We start from the raw sequence: 19,514 nt of genomic DNA on the forward strand, positions 1-19,514 counted from the left end.
CTGGGGTCCCTGCCCAGCCCCATGCCCAGCGCGTGGCGAGGGGCTGGCCTCTGGGAGAGGCTGCACGGTGCCCTGTGGCACTCAGCCCGCTCCGTGTTCTTTCAGGAATGCAGCTTGTTCTACTCCAAGCGGTTTTGCCTCCCTTGTGTCCAGGAGAACATCGCTGCCTTCCCTCAGGAAATCCGGCAAGACTTGCAGAAAAGGAAGTTTCCACCAAAGAGGCCCGCCGCCCAGCCCAGCTCTCGGGCCTGAGTGCGGCTGGCTGCCAGGTCCCCAGAGGCGCCTGCACGGGCTCCTGGGTCACCTGGCCTCTGTGGCCTGTGTCACGGATGGGCTGAGCTGGGAGTGCTGTGCCGCTGGGACAGCGTGTGCAGCTGGAGGGAGCTGGAGTCTGGCCTGCAGCAGCGACGGGACCGGGGCCGTGCCGCGGTGGCAGGCACAGGGCAGACCGCGGACAGACGCCCTGCGAGCCCAGCCCGGCGCCCCAGAACTCGCTGGCGCTGACTACGGGCCGGGACCAAAGGGACGCGAGGCCGGGACTACTGGCCCCCTCGCCCTCCTCCTGCAGGGCTGGCCCCCGGCTCGTTTCCTGCTCATGCAGGGCTGGGCTCATGGGACTTAGCAGATTCAGGTGTTCCCTTGTCCACGCTGCTCTGCCAGGCCCTGTGGACACAGCAGCACAGGGACCAAGGCCGCTGTGTGGTGCTGCGGGTCCGGTGTGGGGGGACCCTGTGTGGTCACACCGGCACGCCGCACCTGGAGGTGGATCGGGAGGTCGAGCGTTGGTGCTTCCGGCCTCTCGTCGCCCGCGCTCTGGCTCCAGCTCCGGGGACAGGCCCACCTCCACGCCGAGGCGGAGGACGCCGTCGGGTCCTTCCTCGGGCCCGCACCTCACAGCCTTCTGTTGCTGGCCTGCACCCTCTCCACAGCGAACGCGGCCGTTGGTGCCTGCGAAGTGCAACCCCGCAGCCTGCCGGGGTCCCGCGGCACCGCTCCCCGTGGCGCCCCGTCTGGACCGTGAGCCGCTTCCTGTCTGCTGGTTCTTAGCGGGGGCCTGTGGTGTGACTGCTGCGAGGCCCCCCTGCACCGCCTGGGAGTCTGAGAAATGCGTTCTATGGGAGAAGAATAAAGAGCTTTGGGACCAGGCATGTGCTGGCTGGGACTCTCAGATGCCCGTCCTTGTAAAAGCTCTCCTTGCTTTCTTTATCCTGTCCCAGGGCCGCACTGTCCTGGGCACGTTCTGTGAAGGACAGAAAGGGACTGTGCGAGGGAAGACCGCCTCGGGCGAGTGGGTGGGCGCACTTTTCCACACACGACTGCTGGGGATTTGGTTCGAAACAGTTCATCTTCACAACATCACTCAAGACTCACCAAGTCATTTTAAAAAATAGTTTACTTTTTAAAACCATTAAGGCAGATCTGTACCCTGAAATTAACTCTTTACATTCATCAGTCTTACAGTAGGACATTCCCAACACAGAAGTTTCATAAATTCAGGATATAAATCAATATATACGATCAGTTTAATCTCCTAGTGGGGAAATGAATAAGACCCAAGATTTTTTCAAAAAGTTATTTTATAACCATTTCTAATTGCCTGGAACCACGTTAACGGCACTAGGAAGATTCCACGTGCCGTCGGCTCTCTCCGCACACCCCTGGGCGTGGCTTCTCTGATTCCTCGACCCCAGCCAGACCCAGAGAGAGCGTCTGAGTCGGTGAGGACGTCAGAGCCTGCTCAGCAGAATCTCGCTTTGGAGCTGCTCCCATTTAGTATAAACACAAGGGGTCTGTCAGCCCCTAAATACTGAGTGTAAGGCACCAAGAATAGTAACGATAAACACCAGGAAACCTGCACTGGCCTGATGTGTGTGTAACACTAGTCCCCTTGGGTCCTGTGGCTCCTCGTGGGGGTTGGAGGGCGGGACAATGCACGGGAGGGTTACAGGGTGTTTTAAGCTTTGGGTTGGGCCACCTGGAGGGTGCCAGAGAACCAGCCAGTGCAAATATTCCATCAGAACATTTCAAATTGCAAAGTTCTTTGGTAATAACCCAAGGGAATAATTCCTTGCAGAGCAGATGGCTACTTACTACATAGGAGTTCACAATCTTGAGACACGCTTTTTGTAGTCGGTGACTTCGAACCTGGGGCTGAGGCAGCCTTGCTGGTAGAGATGACAGACTCACTGTACTTCTCTGCATGTGAAGTGTGGCAGAGGGAACAGTTACACAGAGAAACAAATTCGAAGTGGCTCAGGAGACATGGAAAGGACGAATGTGCAACTGTATCTCAGTTAAGATATTCCAGCTTCCTTCCTTTTTTTTCCCGATAGGTACGAGGCCAGGCTATTAAGAGTACATGTCAATTAACACTGATTTCAAAGATCTAAATGTTTGTTATTAGATACGTGATTGTAAGTTAGTACAATATATTAGGATTAAAAAAACAAATCACAGTATTTAGGATACAGCTATTAACATGGTTCTTTTTATCATACAATGTAGAAAAAATAGTGATAATCGAACACAAATACTGCAGTCTTACCAAAAAGGGAACTGAGTGGTATTCATCTTTTGTGAGGTACATTTTTTTTAGGCCTGAAAAAAAGAACAGACCAAGTGTGCTTTTGAAAAGAGAACATATTTCCCCAAAGTGAATGATTTTACCTTGAAAAGATGGGTCACTCATTCGTCTTCGGGGCCTGAAGTGTGACTGACCTCCCTGCCTCAACAGGGCCAAGTAGAAACTTCAGAAGGTGGCCCCACGCCCCTTCCCCAGCTCGGCCCTGTCCCAGGAGGCCTGCGCGACTTGTGTTAAGGGATTTTAGATGCTGGTGGGATGGAGAGCAAGAGCGGAGGAGGCCGGGGTATTCCCTGCTCTGGGGAAAGACACAGTTTTCACATTTGAGCCAAACTAGCAAACATTTTAAATGAAGGAAAAAAAAAAAAAGGACCCAGGACAATTTGCTATCTATGATGTGAAAAAATGGACGTTTCTCAGGTTTTTTTTTTTTTTTTTGCAAATAACGCATTTAACAGCCATGGGACCACTGAAGTCCTCGACGTTATCAGTTGCTTTAGTCAAGATGAGCAGAGGGGTCTGTTCTCACAGGCAAAGGATTCCAAAAGGACACGGCTGTATTTCAGCTGGACCACAATTATGGCCCCCCTTTCTCACGGTGGGGGGAAGTAAAGTTATATTTCTCGTGTCTCAACCTGAAATTTTGAGAAGCAAATGGTCAGTCAGTAGCCCCACTCCAGATCCGAGAAGGCGCCCTGAGCTGGGAAAAGGCAGTGCCCAAAGCAGCCTGGGTGCTGGCCAGTCATGTCTGCTCCCATAGGGAGGGCACACTGTAGCTTTTTCAAAATAAGCTTGCAGCCCATTCTACTGAAATGAAGTTTAAGAACCTGCTGCATCCCACAAAAATAACATAATGGGAAGCATTACATAATTATTTAAACTAGAGCATGACAATTCGCTGTCTTTTTTTCTTACAAAACTTCCAATATCACATTTTTATATTGTAGTTCCCAGAGAAATACAACATATTGGATTTCCTATATTGAGTCAGACCAAACATGCTGCTTTTATTCTTACTCTGGTTTTTCACAGGCTGGGGGTGGGATGTGTGTGTGTGTGTCGATGACCATTTTCCTGAAATGGAACCTAAAATGGCACCTAAAACTATGTGAATCTGAGCAAAAACGTCAGATCTCGATCTTCAGAGCCCAACCTTAGATCTCTCAGGCAGGTCCCTCGGAGGAGTGTGTGCCCTGGGCAGAGTCCCTGCACTTGACCACCTTATGGCATCAAAGACCCCTCGGTTTAGGGAGGTGCTGTCAGCATGGTGTGTGGACGGGTCAACCTCTGTGCCTTGACCTTCATCTGCTCCCCCCACTAGACCACACTGCACCACCTATGAGCCTCTCTGCGCTGTGGGTGCTCACAGGCTTTTCCCTTCCGACTGTGCCGGTAGAAGGTTGCTGCTGTCTGGGGGCAGGAGTCTCCTGGACTGGTCACTCGACGCCAGACTTGGTTGCTAAGAATTGTTACTCAACGGGGTGTCCATGAGTCAGCCTGGCCCAAGAGTTAAGAGAAGCTGGGCCACTTCACCTGAGAACAAAGACAGGATCTGGCTTTGGGACTGCCCAGTACCTGGCAGTGCCACTGGTGTGAAAACTGGGTGTGTGGGGAAAATCCATGGACATTTTTTAATAACTGGTAGGCCCTCTGTGGGTGACATTGGTCTTTGTTTACAACTTTTATACAGAGCATAATTTCCTTGCTTCTCCTGAATTGACACCACTGTTGTGAACTTAAAAAAAGGCTGGAAGCAAGTGACCCCCCCCTCCCCCAGGAACATGGCATCAGGTGACCAGGCTATGAAGCACAAGAGCATGGGCGGAGGGCGGGCGGGTTGTACCGCCTGTTGTAAATGGCTGGCGAGAGTGGGAAGGTGGGGGAAGGGTGCTACCCTGGGCCAAAGACCTGCAACGCCACCAGGTGGCCCTTTACCGGAGCCTGGCCGTTCACTCTAAGATGGGGGTGATTCCATCCAGACCCCTCCAGGGGCTGAGAGTCAGAGGAGACCTGGTATGTGCTCCTGCTCTGAAAGCTGGAAAGATCCACGGCATACATGGCAGCTGTGAGCACTTCCCGTTTTCCCAGCAGGATCTGCGCTGCGAATAGCACCAGAGGCTGAAGAGGTGCTCTGAAGGTAGCTGACCTCTGGGTCCCTGACAGCCCTCGACTGAAAGCCAGGCCAGTGGTCAAGTCGGTTTTAGCTGGAAATGCCATCGGTTGAAACAACGGACTCACATTAACACAGGAGTTCCTAAGACATTTCAAAGACAAGTGAGACCACTGAGTCAAGACCAAAGACCATTGCACATCTGGCCACTAAGAGCGCCTAGTGTCACTGTGTTTTGAAAAGGGGGCAAGAGGCGGGAAACTCCTGGAGTTGTGCACAGAGGCCCAGGAGTGACTAAGGGGGTCAGGACCTTGGAAGTCAGTCTGACTCCGGCTGGTGTGCAAGCACTCCCTCCGTCCCCACCAGGCAGGACTTCCCTGTGGACGGGTTCGTGTGCGGCCCGCCGACTGAAAGCGGAGGCCTCGGGTGGTGCGTGACTGCAGGTCTGGCCACCGCCACTTCTCCTAAACCAGGTCTCACTCAGGCTGCTTACTAAACCAGGCAGCGGCTACTGTACATGTGTATCCTTGAGGCTCCCTTTAAACTACAGAAGCTCCTTTGAAAGTCAGATAACCTTCACTTCTCAGAGTGCAGACGAGAGGTGAGCATGCAGCCCGCGCCCTGACCAGAGAAGGCCTGGCCAGAGGTGCACCGAGGAGGCGGCGGTGGTCTGAGCGTCTTAATTTTAAGGGCCTTTTGACATCTCTACTGAGGTAGCTGTTACGCTGTAGATTTGGGGGAACAGTAGTTGCTGAATTGATAGTTTACTTATGAACAAACATCAGAGGATTTGACTTGTGCCTTGAGCCCCTGCTCAGGTGTTTGGATGCTGAGCTGTTCCTGGACCAGCCACACAGTCCTCAAGGCCATGAGCATCTTAGCTGGGCACGTGGCAGACCCACATCGGTACTAGCAGAAAGCTACATTCTATGCTCTTAAAATGAAAAGCGAGAATCCCTTAGAACAAGGACAGCTCTCACAGGTATTCTCAAATGTGCCGGGAAGTGAGTTTCTCCGTCCTCAAGTTCACCTTCATTATTTGCATGTCTGCATACATGCTCCCTAGGAAGATGCTCTGAACCACCTCACCAGAGTGTCATAGAAACGTCTCAGGGAAACCGGACAGCAAGGTGGGAAGGAAGGAATGGCTCTCGAGTGCTCTGACAATATTCAAGCTGCTCCTGAATCCTGCGCTCGCTGGTGCAATTGGGAGCTTCCTGCTTTTGACGATACTGGACGTCACCGAAATGGCTTCCTATAGTACAACCCTCTGGCTTCTCGCAGGGTGGCTGCTACAGACTCCTGCATGAGGGACACCCAACCGGAAATGCACGAGAGGTGGTAGGGAGGGACATGCTGTCGGATCAGGTAGAGAGCACCGGGTGGGATCCAAGCCTGGAGCTCGCAGCACGGTTGGGAGGCGTATCTCGGATGAGCCCCAGTTGTCCCTCCGTTCCCGTCAGCACTCAAGGCCAAGGCTGTCTGGTAATTTTGTGGTCTCGGAGGAGTTTGTCACTTTCGGCTATTACAGGGACACGAAGGAGCAGGTTTAAGTAGTGACTTGCTGAAGCAGGGGTCAAGGGGGAGCATGTAGCTCAAGAGGTGGCTGCACACTCGTAGCTGGAAGCTTCTTGAACCTGCTTCTACATTTCTATTGTACTTTGTGCTGATGCCAGCTGAAACCTAGCAAGCAAGACCTGCACTCCCCGACCAACCCCTATTTGAAATACTATGCTGTACTGAACTGGTGAATAACTCATCTGTATTTGACTGTCAACACTCTAAGAAATCTCTGATTAGGTGACCCAAAATATTCTGAGTGGCAATTGGTGACTCTGTTATTTAAAATGAATGGGAACATGTGACTTTTTCTATTGATAAACGTGAACAATGTCAAGTGACTTTCAAGCTGAGGTCACTTGTGGCTTCCTCTGTGGCTTCACCAGGGACAGTGCCGGTAGTCTGGCCAGGTCCCAAGAGGACTAACGCTGGGTAACGCTGCTAATGCAGAACCCGTGCCTTCTGTTAGCCTGACTGTTACTGTGGAAGGTGTGAAACACGAGGCCACTCTAGATCGCTTTTGTGAAAATCTAAACATTATGAATGACTTTTTGGAAAGCCCAGGTCTCGAGGCATCTCTCTCGGGTCCATCGGAGTGAGGACAATGGTCAACAGAAGCAAAACACCTGGCATTGGTATCCGGCCCCCACACCCGTGACCTTGGATGGCCCATAGCCCCAGCCTCATCAGTGCAGGGTGCTCATTCCAGGCAAGAGCATTGGGAGGGACACTGCACGTGATGCAAAGCTTGGGTCCTTTCTGGCTGAGGTGGCCCCTTGATCGGTGTCATTCACGTGTGGAAATACTTTTGCTTCCAACAGATCCTTTGATTGGATCTTAAAAAAAAAAACCCACCGAATATGGAATTTTTAAAAGGATGTTCTAATTGTAACTTTTGTTTTTTTCAAATCGAAGTCTCATAGTTTTGTTTTTTCTACTGCTGCATTTTCCTAATGCTGATCTTGAAAAGTTTATGAATATCAGTCCTGATCCTTCTTCGAAAGCAAATGATAGTGACCTTAAAAAGCCAGATTTTCTAAAGATAGAGGGGGAGGGGTGTCAAGGATACAACCTGTGGACAAGGCGTCCAGTGGCCCCTGTGGACGCGATGGCACTGGCAGGCGCAGCCCAGTCTGGCCGGGAGGAAAGGGACAATGGCTCCACTCTGACGGACAGAAAGAGAGAGTGCTTCCAGGGCCACCAGCTCCAGACAAAAGCCATAAGCTGCTTTCACAGGTGGACCGAAGCTGACATATGGATCTTTAAGGCTGAAACGAGTATTTTAGACACTGGAAAAACCACCCTACGTCCGTGGTTCAAAAAGGACACTTAACTACCTCAATCTCGGTAAAAAGCACCAGCCCATTGTGAACCCTGAGACTAAATGAAACCACCTTCCGTAGGACTTAGCCCTCCCCCAACCCCTGGAGGGTTCTTCAGGTGACCTGTCAGCCCCCTGCCCCACTGTCCCACCCTTGCTCTAAAGTCACATTTGCCTTGTTTTCTCCACTCCGAGAAGCAGCTGCTACCACCAAGAGCTACGAAAATAAAGCTGCGTCATTTTAAAAAGCAACGCGTGGGGAAAGACCAAGGAGCTGCCTTGGCCCACAGGGCCTGGAAGGACATGTACAGATAAGTTGTCGGTTTGCCCCTCACAACGCTACCGGGGCCCCCAACGCGCCCTGGCTGGGTTGGTTCGGATTTGAGAAGAAACAGAGGTGAGGGAACCAGGACGCGGTCTTCTCGGAGCTCGTCGTGAGCCCGCTCGCCACAGACGCTGGCTTAACGCGGGCCTGTGGTCAAGTGCAGAGCGCGGCCCAGCGGTTTTCCGGGACCTTTACACGACCTGGAAATAGGCCTCTCCACGTAGCAGAACCATGAAAAGTGAACTGAACCTAACAGCGGCTGCATTTCCGTAGCTTATCAAATAATTTTTTGACATTCTAAATCCTATGCTTAAAAGCAGCACGTTGTCTTTCTTCAAATTCGGGAAGCAGAATCAAAGTCATCTGAATAAATATCTGCTGCGTTTTAAATATCTAACCTTTGGATACACCTAGATTTACAGGATTATAAAAGTTAAAAAGTGCTGATTAGTTTTCGAAATTATAAAGGCGCACGACAGTCACCGGTGGTACCAAGGGAAGACACACTAGGTATTCCGAGGTCACCAGCTAACCTGGTGGCGAATTACTAACGTGATTGAAAGAAGTCCGCATTGATTAACACCAGGCATGTTCGACTTAGACCACAGAACACATAACATCGTCCTCCTTAATTTCCAAGTCCTGACTATCAGCCGCTTACCGCCAGCATTTCTGTACTTTGCACGTGCTTAGAAGTGCTGATTAAAAGGAGGAGGAAGTGTGGAACAGGGTCCTCGTTACCTGGGGATTGGACTTCCTGTTCCCGAAGGTTAAAACGGTGGACATCTGTGCAAAGCAGCCTCGCTCCCCTTCCTTGTTTGTAGTGCTGTCGACGTTCAAAATCCTTGAAAAGTTCCTTTTTCCCTTGTTCATTTCCGACAGCTCAGTACATGTCCCTGTAGATTTCCTGCAGCAGTGGGTGCAGAGCCGCGTCCGACTCTGTCTTTTTGATGACCTGCACTAGCTGCGCGTGCTCGGTGACGAGCTGCCGGAGGTCCGCCATCTTCTGAAGGAGCTTTGGGAAGAGGAAGGTGTCGTCTGGGTGGTTGCTCTGCAGGTGCAGTTTGAGCACGTGCACAATCCCCTCCTGCATTTTTTCAATGTGTCCCACGTTTAGAAGGCCGGGGCGATCTATCCTCAAAAGAAAGAAGAGACGATTGAGTGTGACATGTTAACGCCTAAGCATTCATGGGTTTGAGAGGCCACACGTCCCGATTTTACATGGCCTTTCTCGCCAGAAGCTTCGCTGTCTTTAGATACTGTCAACTTGTGTAGAGAACTAGATTTTTCCAAAGTCGCTAGGCCTAACAGGGGCAGGCAGGACAAATGCTCATTCCTAGATATTTACACTCCCTTAAATCGACAAAGCCTTGCAGGGTCGCCCTTTCCCTCTGGGTTTACCTGGCTACCACCTGTCAGGGGAAACTCTCAAAACGTTAGGAGCAACTATACATTCTTATGGTGATTCCAATAACCAATTTTGCATAATATGAGAGATGAAATTCTTCTTCCCAAGTCAAAACCAGATACTCGGTTTCAACTTTTTCACTAATAGTTAAGGAAAGTGACCTCGTGAGACCTGAGTATTGAGGTAGAAAGCACTGTTACAGGTAGCTTCGGACATGAATCAGCAGTAAGAAAGTGGGGCGAGATATGAATGGAGGGCAGACACCAGCCGGAGAGGATGCCGAGGAGACCTGAAATGGGGAGGTCAGGTGCAAGAAGGGCCAACGTTCATGCTGGGCGACCTCCCTGGGGGAGCTCTGCCATGGGCACCAGACTTCCTGGATAGTCTCTGACCAGGCGTCCTCCCCTTGGTCCAGAAAATACACCCCCAGCCATGCCCCATAGCGTGCTCTCTTTAAAACCCCACTCACTAACGGAGTTTTCAAAGGTGTTGTTAAGGATGTGGATCTTTCATGGGTTTTTTTTTTTTTTCCAGTTATAAAATACATCCTTGAACAATATGGTGTGTGTAGGGGCTTTGGGGCACTGGTCCCCAATAGTCAAAATACACGTGTTACTTTTGACTTCCCCCAAACTTGACCACAGTTATCCCTGGGTATCTGGGTGGGGGGCTGATTCCGGGAACCCCTGCGGATACCAAAATCCATGGATGCTCAAGTCCGTTACATAAAAGGGCATAGATCAATGCATACAGTTGGCCCTCTGCATCCGTGGGTTTCCAGCTGTGGACAGAAAATACTGTTTTTAATCTGCAGCTGGTTGAATCTGTGAATCCAAAACCCGGGGACATGGAAGGTCGATCATATATTTATTGAAAAAATCTAAGTATGAACCTCCATTGTTGAAAGGTCAAGTATTTAAAGGTTTTCAATAGAGATTTTTAAAAAATAAAGTGAACCCCCCATAATTTTAACCCTACCACACCAGACATTTATCTCACTAGACATCTCTCTCTCTATAGGATTACTGCGATTATAATTTCTTCTATAAAACTGTGATCACACTACATAAAAATGGTTCTGTAATTGCTTTTTACCCACAACACACGTCTTGAGCATACAAAGGACAGAGACGGATCGCGTACAACTGCTTTGCCATTTTACACTTTCGCCAGAACGTAAGGACTTCCTCTGCTGGGCTGTCCAGCGGGTGGCGACAGGGAGAGGCCTCGTGGGGCTGGACTGCCCTCACCCAGTTCCCTTTACAGAGTCTGGGTGGCTGCGACAGCCTCAGTTCTGCGAGTGTCAATCACGGGGGACAATACAGCTTCCAGCAGTTTGTAGGAGCAGGCGCCCCATCGGTCTCCCCAAAGGCTGGGGAAGAATAGTATCTTTACAGTAGAGAGGTGACCAAGACCCAGGACAGTGCTATTTAAAGGAACACGACACCGAGCCCAGAACCTGGGGGCTGCAGAGCCGGCTTCCCACAGAGAAGCCCAGAATTACCTTCACTGGGGTCTATTTCCTTTAGCAAATTTCACAATTGCTACCTATTAGCTACTGATTGTTTATTCTGAAATAGCGTAAACATACCAATAGTGACTGTGACTGTGCTAACATTTTATAGAATCCCATGTGTAATACAGTTACAATGAATACAGTACAGATGTGTATGTTATAATAACGTAATATACAGTCACGCGGCACTTAACGACGGGGATCCTTCTGAGAGAGGCGTCCTCGGCGACCGTCACTGTGCCAGCATCACGCAGTGCACTCACATCTGGGCGGCACAGCCCACTGCACACCTGAGCTGTGGGGCGCAGCTGCTGCTCCTGGGCTGCCAGCCCGTAGAGCATGTGGCTGCACAGAACAACACGAGAGTAGACGAAGCACAGGCGGGGACGATGCCATCCAGAGACGCACAGGCACGAGAGGGCCGAGGCCGTGCGTGGCCCGTGGGGACACCACACACTGTGCTACGGCAGACGTTCTCTTCCTCAGTCGAAAGAGCACCCTCTGAAGGCACAGAAGCCAACTACAGCAAGTATATACACGAGTCCCGTGTCGGTTATTGTCGGTATCAGGGGTTATGGACTGCCCGTAACTGTCCGTGCTGAGCCTTTGAACGACTGGCAGTGTCGTGGGTTTGTTTATGACAGCATCGCCACAAACACGTGAGTGACGCGTTGTGCCATGACGTTATGATGCTGTGACCTCACTAGGACATAGGAATGTTTCAGCTCCATGATAATCTTAGGGGACCCATCGTATGTGCTGTCTGTCGTTGACCAAAACATGGTTATGCGGCACCTGTCATAATAATATTATACATCATATATTACATAATTACTAATCATATCTGATAAGATCCTTGATATGATTATAATTATAAATAAAACATACACATAATGTACAATATGTATTTATACAGATCCTATAACATGATATGTTATTGACATAATTCTCACCAGTTAATTCTAGTCAGCGGCGAAGTACGGGCTCAGATACCCTCCCGCCTTCCGGTGCGCACTCCACTGCGGCCCAGCTCCCGCTCACAGCGGATGTACCAGTGTCAAATTCAAGATAAAGAGTCTGTAGGCAACATGGCAGCAGCAGATTCAATTGGTAACTTACCTCCACAGCAAATTATAGCGGCCACAAAAAGGGAGATATCGCTGTCGTCCAGTTCCAGGGCGTTGAACTTCATCGCAAAATCAAATTTGGGCTCCATGATATCGCAAAACGGTTTTCTGAGGCTTTTTAGAAATTCGCGAGTTATAAAACCACTTCCGTATGCTACCAGCATCCCGTCTTTATTCATCACAGAAGACAGCATTGCAAATATGGCCTCGTAAACTCCGTATTTCAGCAAAGTGACCTGATCATTCAAGTCCAAATTTGCAAAGCCAGGGATGGACTTGGCAAACTCCGTGAGCTCCGTGACAGTCTCTACAGATGTGCACTGGCAACAGTGGAAGATGCGGACTTCCGCCTCCTTGTTCTGGATGCCATTGGCCACCAGCTTGGCCACTAGCGTCTTCTCAGCCATACACAACGTCTCCATGTCATGTATGACAAAAGGCTGCAAAGAAAGACGCTGGAGGTCAGTCAGGTAACTGGTGACTAGCTGTCCTCCTGCTTATGAATAAACCGTATCCAAATCACCCGTGGAGAACAAAAAATATGTACAAAACACAGTCCTCCTCCTTAAACAAGCTCAAAATGAGCTGGGGACAAGCCGACCTTACCAGAGAGCTAACAACAGAAATCAGTAAGATAATAGTGGTTGGGGCTAAGAAAGTGAAGTACTGATTTTGGCAAAAAGGTAACGGGAGAGTCTTAGCAAAGCGCTTTCAACATCTTCTAACGTTCTCTGAAGTCCTAAATACTACTGTAGTCGTCTTAATTACAATAATTCTTAATTTTACCGTTGTATAAACTTTAGAGAAGATCATCACTATCTAACACTGACTGCTGAATGAATAAAATCAGGCATGTAAACAAATACATACAACTCAGAGCCGGCGTTTGTGTAGAAGTAAGCAAACAGCATTGTTAAACCCCTGCTCTCTGGGGATAAACGGGAGGATTTGTTTCCCATGCATGAGACGGAATCCTTCGCATCAGGGCCCCAAGTTCTGGTTCTGGAAAAAGTCCTAAATCCCCAGGGCAGCAACCTATACATTTCCATGTCATCTGCACCTAAGTCCACTGGTCCTGCATTTTATAGAGACCTAGTGGAGGGAAGAAGCCAACAAACCCATTTCTGGTGGGGCTCAGGAGAATGGACGTGAATATCTCTGCTGGCAAAATTCATGCCGAATGTGTGTACAGCACAGCAATGGACTGTGGGCCGAGCACTGTTCTCTGGAGTGTGTAAACAGAGCGCATGAGCAGCCCGGTGACTTTAGACGCACTCTGCCAGTGGGCAAAATAGGTTGCCGACAATGCATGTGGATCTATGCCATGATGTGTCCCCTATTCCTGGGCTCCTGAGAACATCTGGAGAAATCGCAGCACAAAACCACCTCAGGGCACCTGTGGGCTGTACCCGGCACAGAAGCAAGGTGCATGTGTTGGAACAATCCGATGGATTGCCTTTAAAATATCTAAATAGAATTAGAATTTGCCATATAGTGCTGGATGAAAATAACCCGATTCCACAGCTGAGGGTAGGGGATAATGTTTAAATTACCATGAGTGAAAAAATATTCTGAACACAAAACTCCAAGCCAAATTCCTAAATATCTCAACTGTGATGAAGGAAGACTCAAACCGCCTTCCTCCAAAGACCTTAAAAGCAGCCAGGTTGCCACTGATTTAGGAAAGTCTGGGAGCGGTTCGGCTCTATGGGAAGTAGCTGCTCAGATCGAAGGCATCAGCATTTACAGGATGCATTAGAGAAACGCTTTTAAAAGACAGACGACAGCATTCTCTCAATGAGAATACACTAGAAATAGAAAATACACTATTTGGCCACCCTGCCTTTATTCAAATCACAGGCCTTTTAAAAGTCCGTTCAACAAGGAAAAAAAAAAAGAGTACAACAGTCGAAAAAATTCAAGAAACACTTAAAAGGAAGCCAGGGCCTCGAGTGCCTGTAACATCATGAGTGTGGCTGAGGGTCTTCGGGAACAGGCAGGGTGAGCATGGCTCCCAAAGTATTTGGCTACAGAATGCTTATTATTATTATTTTTGGGGAGAGCATCTCATAGGGCTAGCACAGGGCCCAGTGCAAAATGAAAAAAGCGGGGCCCTTTGTTCAAAAATGATTAAAAATTTCAAAACAGCAACAGCGGCGTCACTCCCCAGCGGTGCACTGAAACAGGCCCACAGACCCAGCCCTGCACCAGCTGTGCGTGCACTGAAACGCGCTCTCGTAAACGGGGCTTAAATGGTAACAGATATTTCTTTTCATTTTTATAAAATCATCACCTGGATTTTAGAAGGCAGGCCCCATGAACAGGCAAAGTTAGAAACCCTTGGGATTCAAAACAAGTGGCACCATTAAGAGGTCAATGTTTATCGAAGCTAGAGAGAAACTAGATTAGAACAGTCGAAATTTGCCAAGCTTGATCGATAAACATTCCTCATAAGACTATTTATAAAATCCATGCCTTTTGGAATGTGCCTTTTATACTCAAATTTAAATACGAATATAGCTGACATCACAGGAGGTCGCATCGGTAAAGCACTCTGTAAAGATTCTAAACAGCACGAGGCAGCAAGCCGCAGCTCCCCCGAAATCCCTCCACGCCGAGACCAGCAGACTCCAGCTGTTCCTACCATGCGTGTATGCCTGACGCTGTTTACCTGGGTCATGGTATCGCTTACACGAACTCATTCCCAAAACACACTGAAAGGCGTTTTCTATGAAAATTAGGCAGCACGATCTTTTAGTAAAAATCTGACTCGTTGGTAGAATTGCTGTGGATAGAACTGTTTAATAAGCGTTTGGTTAGGTTTTACTACATGTTTATGGAAACTATAAAATATGTTTTTCAATCGAAAGACAACTTGTGTTGTATGTACAATATTTCAACCTAACGCAAGAGAAAAACGCCACGATGTGGCGCCAGGCTGCATCTGTCTGAGGGGCAATACTTTGCCAGGAGGGTGCAGGAGGCCCTTGTCCCAGAGATCCTGAAATGCGGACAGGAATGGTGAAGTTTCTCTTTCAATATTCTCAGCCACATTTCGAACATGAGTCTCTTTGCTTAATTTTTTTTTTCCAAACAAGACATTTTAGTCTATTTAAGCCCAGTATGCACACCAGACTGGCTGCAGCTGACTCGTGGTTTTGCCTAAAATTCAATTATGCTCAGAAGGTAAAGATTTTTCATAACTGAAGAGATCCAAAGACTAAAGACAATTCCTGACAATTTTAAGTGATATGGGAATCTGAAATAAACATAAGCTGTCCCCTTCATCTGAACTGAATAAACTTCTGATCGTTTCTTAGAGTTAAAAAGCAGCACGGCTCCTTAACTGTCGCCTTATTCTTGGAACTGCCAAAGTCTAAACAGTCGGTATTAAGAGTTGGGGCTCAAACCAGCCTGTCCAGATGGAAACAGACATTTGCTATCCAGCCATCACCCGCCTCCCTCAGCTGCAACCCGTCTTTCCCCAAAGTGACGTAATCTACTAGGCTTCCGTGCAGCTCCACATTCCTCCATCCTTCGCCTTCGAACCCCCAGTGTCCCCCTCCTGGTCCCCTGAGCATTTTGGCGGGTTCTAGCTCAGCCGTGAGCTACAGAGTGGTCTTCACGGGACAAAAGAATAGTCTACTGCAAGGGTGAATTCACTCCCTGCTTCTAGCCAGCCAGAGCTCTGCTTCCACACCGAAGATCTGTCCAGCAGCCATCAAGGCACCACAAGTTTGGGTGACCGTTTGGGAGCTCAGTGCCCTTGCCCTGGCAGGCCCTGCAGGGGACCTTCTCCTGGGTGGACAGGGAAGGAAGCCCAGCCCTGAGTGATGGCAGAGTGGCCCTGTGTCGCTCCATGATGAATGCCTGTCCCCCTACACAAGTCTAAGTTTTCACAGTTGCATGAATAAATCTGTTTATGACCTAGACAAATTCTTGACCCCACCACCACCGCCAACACCCCCTCAGGTGAGCTGGTGCCCCTGCAGCTGTTAACACCAGACGTGGCCTCTCCACACCCCATGCCCGCAGATCTGGGTGTTTGAGAAACAGACATCGCCTCCCTGACCCAGTCCCGTGTCACGGAGCATCCGTGAGGGCTGTGACATCATCCCAGCCTATTTAATTGGAGAATTCATGAAGGAATTAAAAGACCCAGTAAAAAAAGAGGTTTGGTTTGTTCATGAAAGTAAGTAGCTTGTGAAACACTTTGTTTCCCTGTGACTAAAAGTTCCAGCTTGTAATTCCCCACAAGAATCACTTCAAGCTCTTCATCAGGACAAATGAACCTGTCTCACCAGGCTCGGAGGAGAAGGCAGACAGTCTTTATTCGCTGGCCTTGGGTAGTTCCCCTCTTTGAAGGCAGCTCTGAGATTACTTCCATAATGCAGACGAAGACTTAATTAACTACAGGATGAAGGCAGGATGGTGCCAGGCTGAGCAGGTGGCAATGTGTAGGGTTGTCTGCCAGGGGCACTCACAGGTGCTACTGAAAATGTCTGGAACTATCCAAAAAAGACAGTAAAGTGTCTGGAAACAAATGGCCCTTTCTGAGCCCTGAGATGATGTCACTGCTTTCTCATTGAAGAAAAGGAAGATGTGTGTGTGTGTGTGTGTGTGTGTGTGTGTGGGTGTGTGTGTGTGTGTGTCCGTGTGTCTGTGTGTCTGTGTCTGTGTGTGTGTTGGGGCCTGGGGGTTGGAGAGAAGGGAAGTTTTAGGAGAAAGGATACAAGAGCACATTTGGAATGGGAAATGGTTTCATTTCCTGGCATTAAAATGAAATTTTTTTGATGCACTTCAGAAACAACCCTAGAATCTGATAAGCTACTAACTAGATTTTTTTTTTTTTTTTGCTGTATTAATTACACAGTCATCACACAACATGGACGGTAGGAGCTTTGGGGTGGACCTTACCCAGTAGATAGGGTTTGTTGTCAATCTACATCTTAGAGTCTCTGAATGAAATGTTTCCATCCTGTTGTCTCTTGGTTGCCTTGGAGATAAACAGTATTTTTTCTCAACATTTAATACTCATTTCCTCAATCCTTCCCTAAGACTTCAGCTGACATGTTGCCAACGGAACACTTCAGACTCGACAATAAACACAGCAAAGACACCTACTGGATTGTTGCTGGCTTTTCCCGCCAGGATGACGCGAGCCTTGACCTTGTTCATGTTGAAGTTCTTCAAGTAGGCCTCGTAAATTCTCTTGGCGAGGGACTTCAGATCTGCCATTTCAGAATCTTCTATGTCGTGTTCACATGTGAGGATTTCTGCTTTCAGTTTTGCTTTTTCAGATCTTGGCATTCGTCCAAAGCGAATTGCTAGGGGGGTTGGGGAGAGAAATGGAATAATGGGAAACAAACAGAAATGAGCAACGCAGAGCGGGATGATGACACATCACCGCATGAAAAGTTCGCACCATGAATTAAACTACGAATGGAAATTTATAGGTAAGACAAAATCCACCTCTCAATATCAGTCAACTTTCTACGTGGGAGAGATGAAAATAAAACCCAAACTCCATGAATCCTGGACCTTTTTAAAAAGTTAAAATAAAAGGCAACAGTGTTACTCGTCTCGTTAGTTTGACGGGCTTAAGGGTGTTTACTGTCGCCAGCACATAATCGGTCCTGCAGGTTAAGGAGATGAAAGTGAGCCTTAGAGTGAGTTTATAGAATATCTTTTTCTTTTTCAAGAGGAAAGATTCACAATTTTCATGAACTCGTTACTTTAAATTTACCTTCACATAATCATCGGCGCGTTCTAAATTTAGAGTACGGTTGAATATAAATTCGTAACAGGGAAAATGTTTAAAATGGCACATGCTTTATATGTATGATATGAACATTAAGACATCCCAGGAATTTCCAATTGGTTTTCAAATCTTACATCAAAGTCTTACCAGTAGTTCGAAGTTTCCGGCACTAACCCCAAGCGCCCTGCTGAGTGTCAGTTATGACTTTTATTTCCTTAGGCCATTATGGTTCAAAAATGATCTGGGTATTAAATGCTGCAGCACACTCATTCCAGAAACAGTCAGTTCCCACCGAACAAGAAGGGTAAATCGAGGCATGGACTGGGAAAATGCAACGGACAACCTTACCTACCGTTATGGGACATCCCAACCGAAAGGCACTTGTGGAAGCGACAATGTTGGCACTTGTTTCGATTCTTTTTCTGAATCTTGCAGCTACGGTCACATTTGTCATAAACCAGTTTTAGTCGAATAGTCCGCCGGAAGAAACCCTGCGAGATTAATATACAGTTAATTAAATCAACGCCACTGCTTTAGTCACGTTTCCCACTGTGTATTATGGCCTCTTTTAAAATGAACTAAATTTAGAGAAATAGTTCTAAAAAGTCTGATATAATTGGGACAAATTGAAAATTTTTAATTTCATTATAAGTAAAACTAAAAAAATAAGAAAATGAGGCAAAATTTGAAGTAATTTCAAAATGTCCTTGTCTGGCTTGTGAAGACACAATTATAGTCTCCCAAAGAGTTGCTTAATCCTGTTAAAATTTATACAAACGTAATTTTTTCCTGTCCTATGACATACCTATATTTGTGACTAAAGACTTTCTGGGAATTTTCGTGAGTAAAGTAACTCCATAAAAGACAAAAATTATAATAAAATACAATAAAAGGAAGCCAGCTTTATGTAAACAATTCTTTTGCTCTTTAAAAGCACTTTAAACTTCACCCAATATGAAACAACTTTACTATTTGGTTCGTAAAAAACAAAACTAAACAAAAGTAACTTAATTGTGCAGAAAAGTCGCTTTTGGGAAGGCCTGTGGTTAGAAACTTGTACAGGTGTCTCTATCTGCAGCGGGTTCTTCTCCTCCTTGCCTTGCAGTCATTCCTCCACATTTCCACATGGGGGGCCCGAGTGGCGCATCGTGAGAGGGAACGGCAAATTCCCAGGGAAGGCACGAGGAAGGGAGATATTTCTACTCGAACAGTTATCTGGGTTTGTAAAGGAGGATGGCCAAAGCAAGTATGAGATTAGGAGGAAGGCTGAGAATAGAGCGTTTTAAAGGTCAGGATGTGGAGACACTCCGGCTCACGCGGCCCGTCCTGCTGTGGACCACGCCTGGCTCCGGGCGGGATGTCGGTGTTTCAGGAATGTGGCCTGTGCAGTGTATTGGTGAGGGCCGCGGCATTTTCCAGGAGTCAGTAAACACGTCCAGCATGTGCAAGGAAAGGCAACTTCTGATGTAACCAGGTATCTGACTGCTGGCTCCCCCACGTATCACGTACATAAAATACCAAACTTGAGAATATGCACGTAATTCCAAAAGTATGCGATGATGCAGGGCGGCCTCAGGGTAGCATAGGACGTATCCTTCTGATTATCATGTTGGAAAGTCACAGAAGGACCAGTGACCCAGTGGGCAGCAAGCTGGAGGACATGGCTGACCTCCTGTTGCTGGCCCTGGGTCACGGTACGTGTAAGTCTGGCTGAAGATAGGCACAAGGGTGCTCGCAGTTTGGGTGCAGACCCCCGATGCGCAGGAAAGGACTGCTGGGGGGTCGGGAGCAGCTGGGGAGGAAAG

At 48.2% G+C, this 19,514-nt stretch overlaps 1 protein-coding gene across 1 annotated transcript in view; it reads right to left on the reverse strand.

Annotated features, from left to right (window-relative positions):
• Positions 1-1,375: 1,375 nt before the first annotated feature.
• Positions 1,376-19,514, reverse strand: part of PPARA (peroxisome proliferator activated receptor alpha) — a 26,247-nt gene continuing 8,108 nt past the window's right edge. Inside the window, exons 3-7 of the mRNA XM_025050585.1 lie at positions 19,408-19,501; positions 18,062-18,242; positions 17,073-17,275; positions 11,941-12,388; positions 1,376-9,028 (exon numbers count right to left, since the gene is read on the reverse strand). Of these exons, the coding sequence (XP_024906353.1) occupies positions 8,781-9,028; positions 11,941-12,388; positions 17,073-17,275; positions 18,062-18,242; positions 19,408-19,501 (1,174 nt within the window). The 3' untranslated portion in view covers positions 1,376-8,780. The remainder of the gene's footprint in view (positions 9,029-11,940; positions 12,389-17,072; positions 17,276-18,061; positions 18,243-19,407; positions 19,502-19,514) is intronic.

Source organism: Pteropus alecto, unplaced genomic scaffold (genome assembly GCF_000325575.1).
Source record: "Pteropus alecto unplaced genomic scaffold, ASM32557v1 scaffold157, whole genome shotgun sequence".
Taxonomy (NCBI): Eukaryota; Metazoa; Chordata; class Mammalia; order Chiroptera; family Pteropodidae; genus Pteropus; species Pteropus alecto.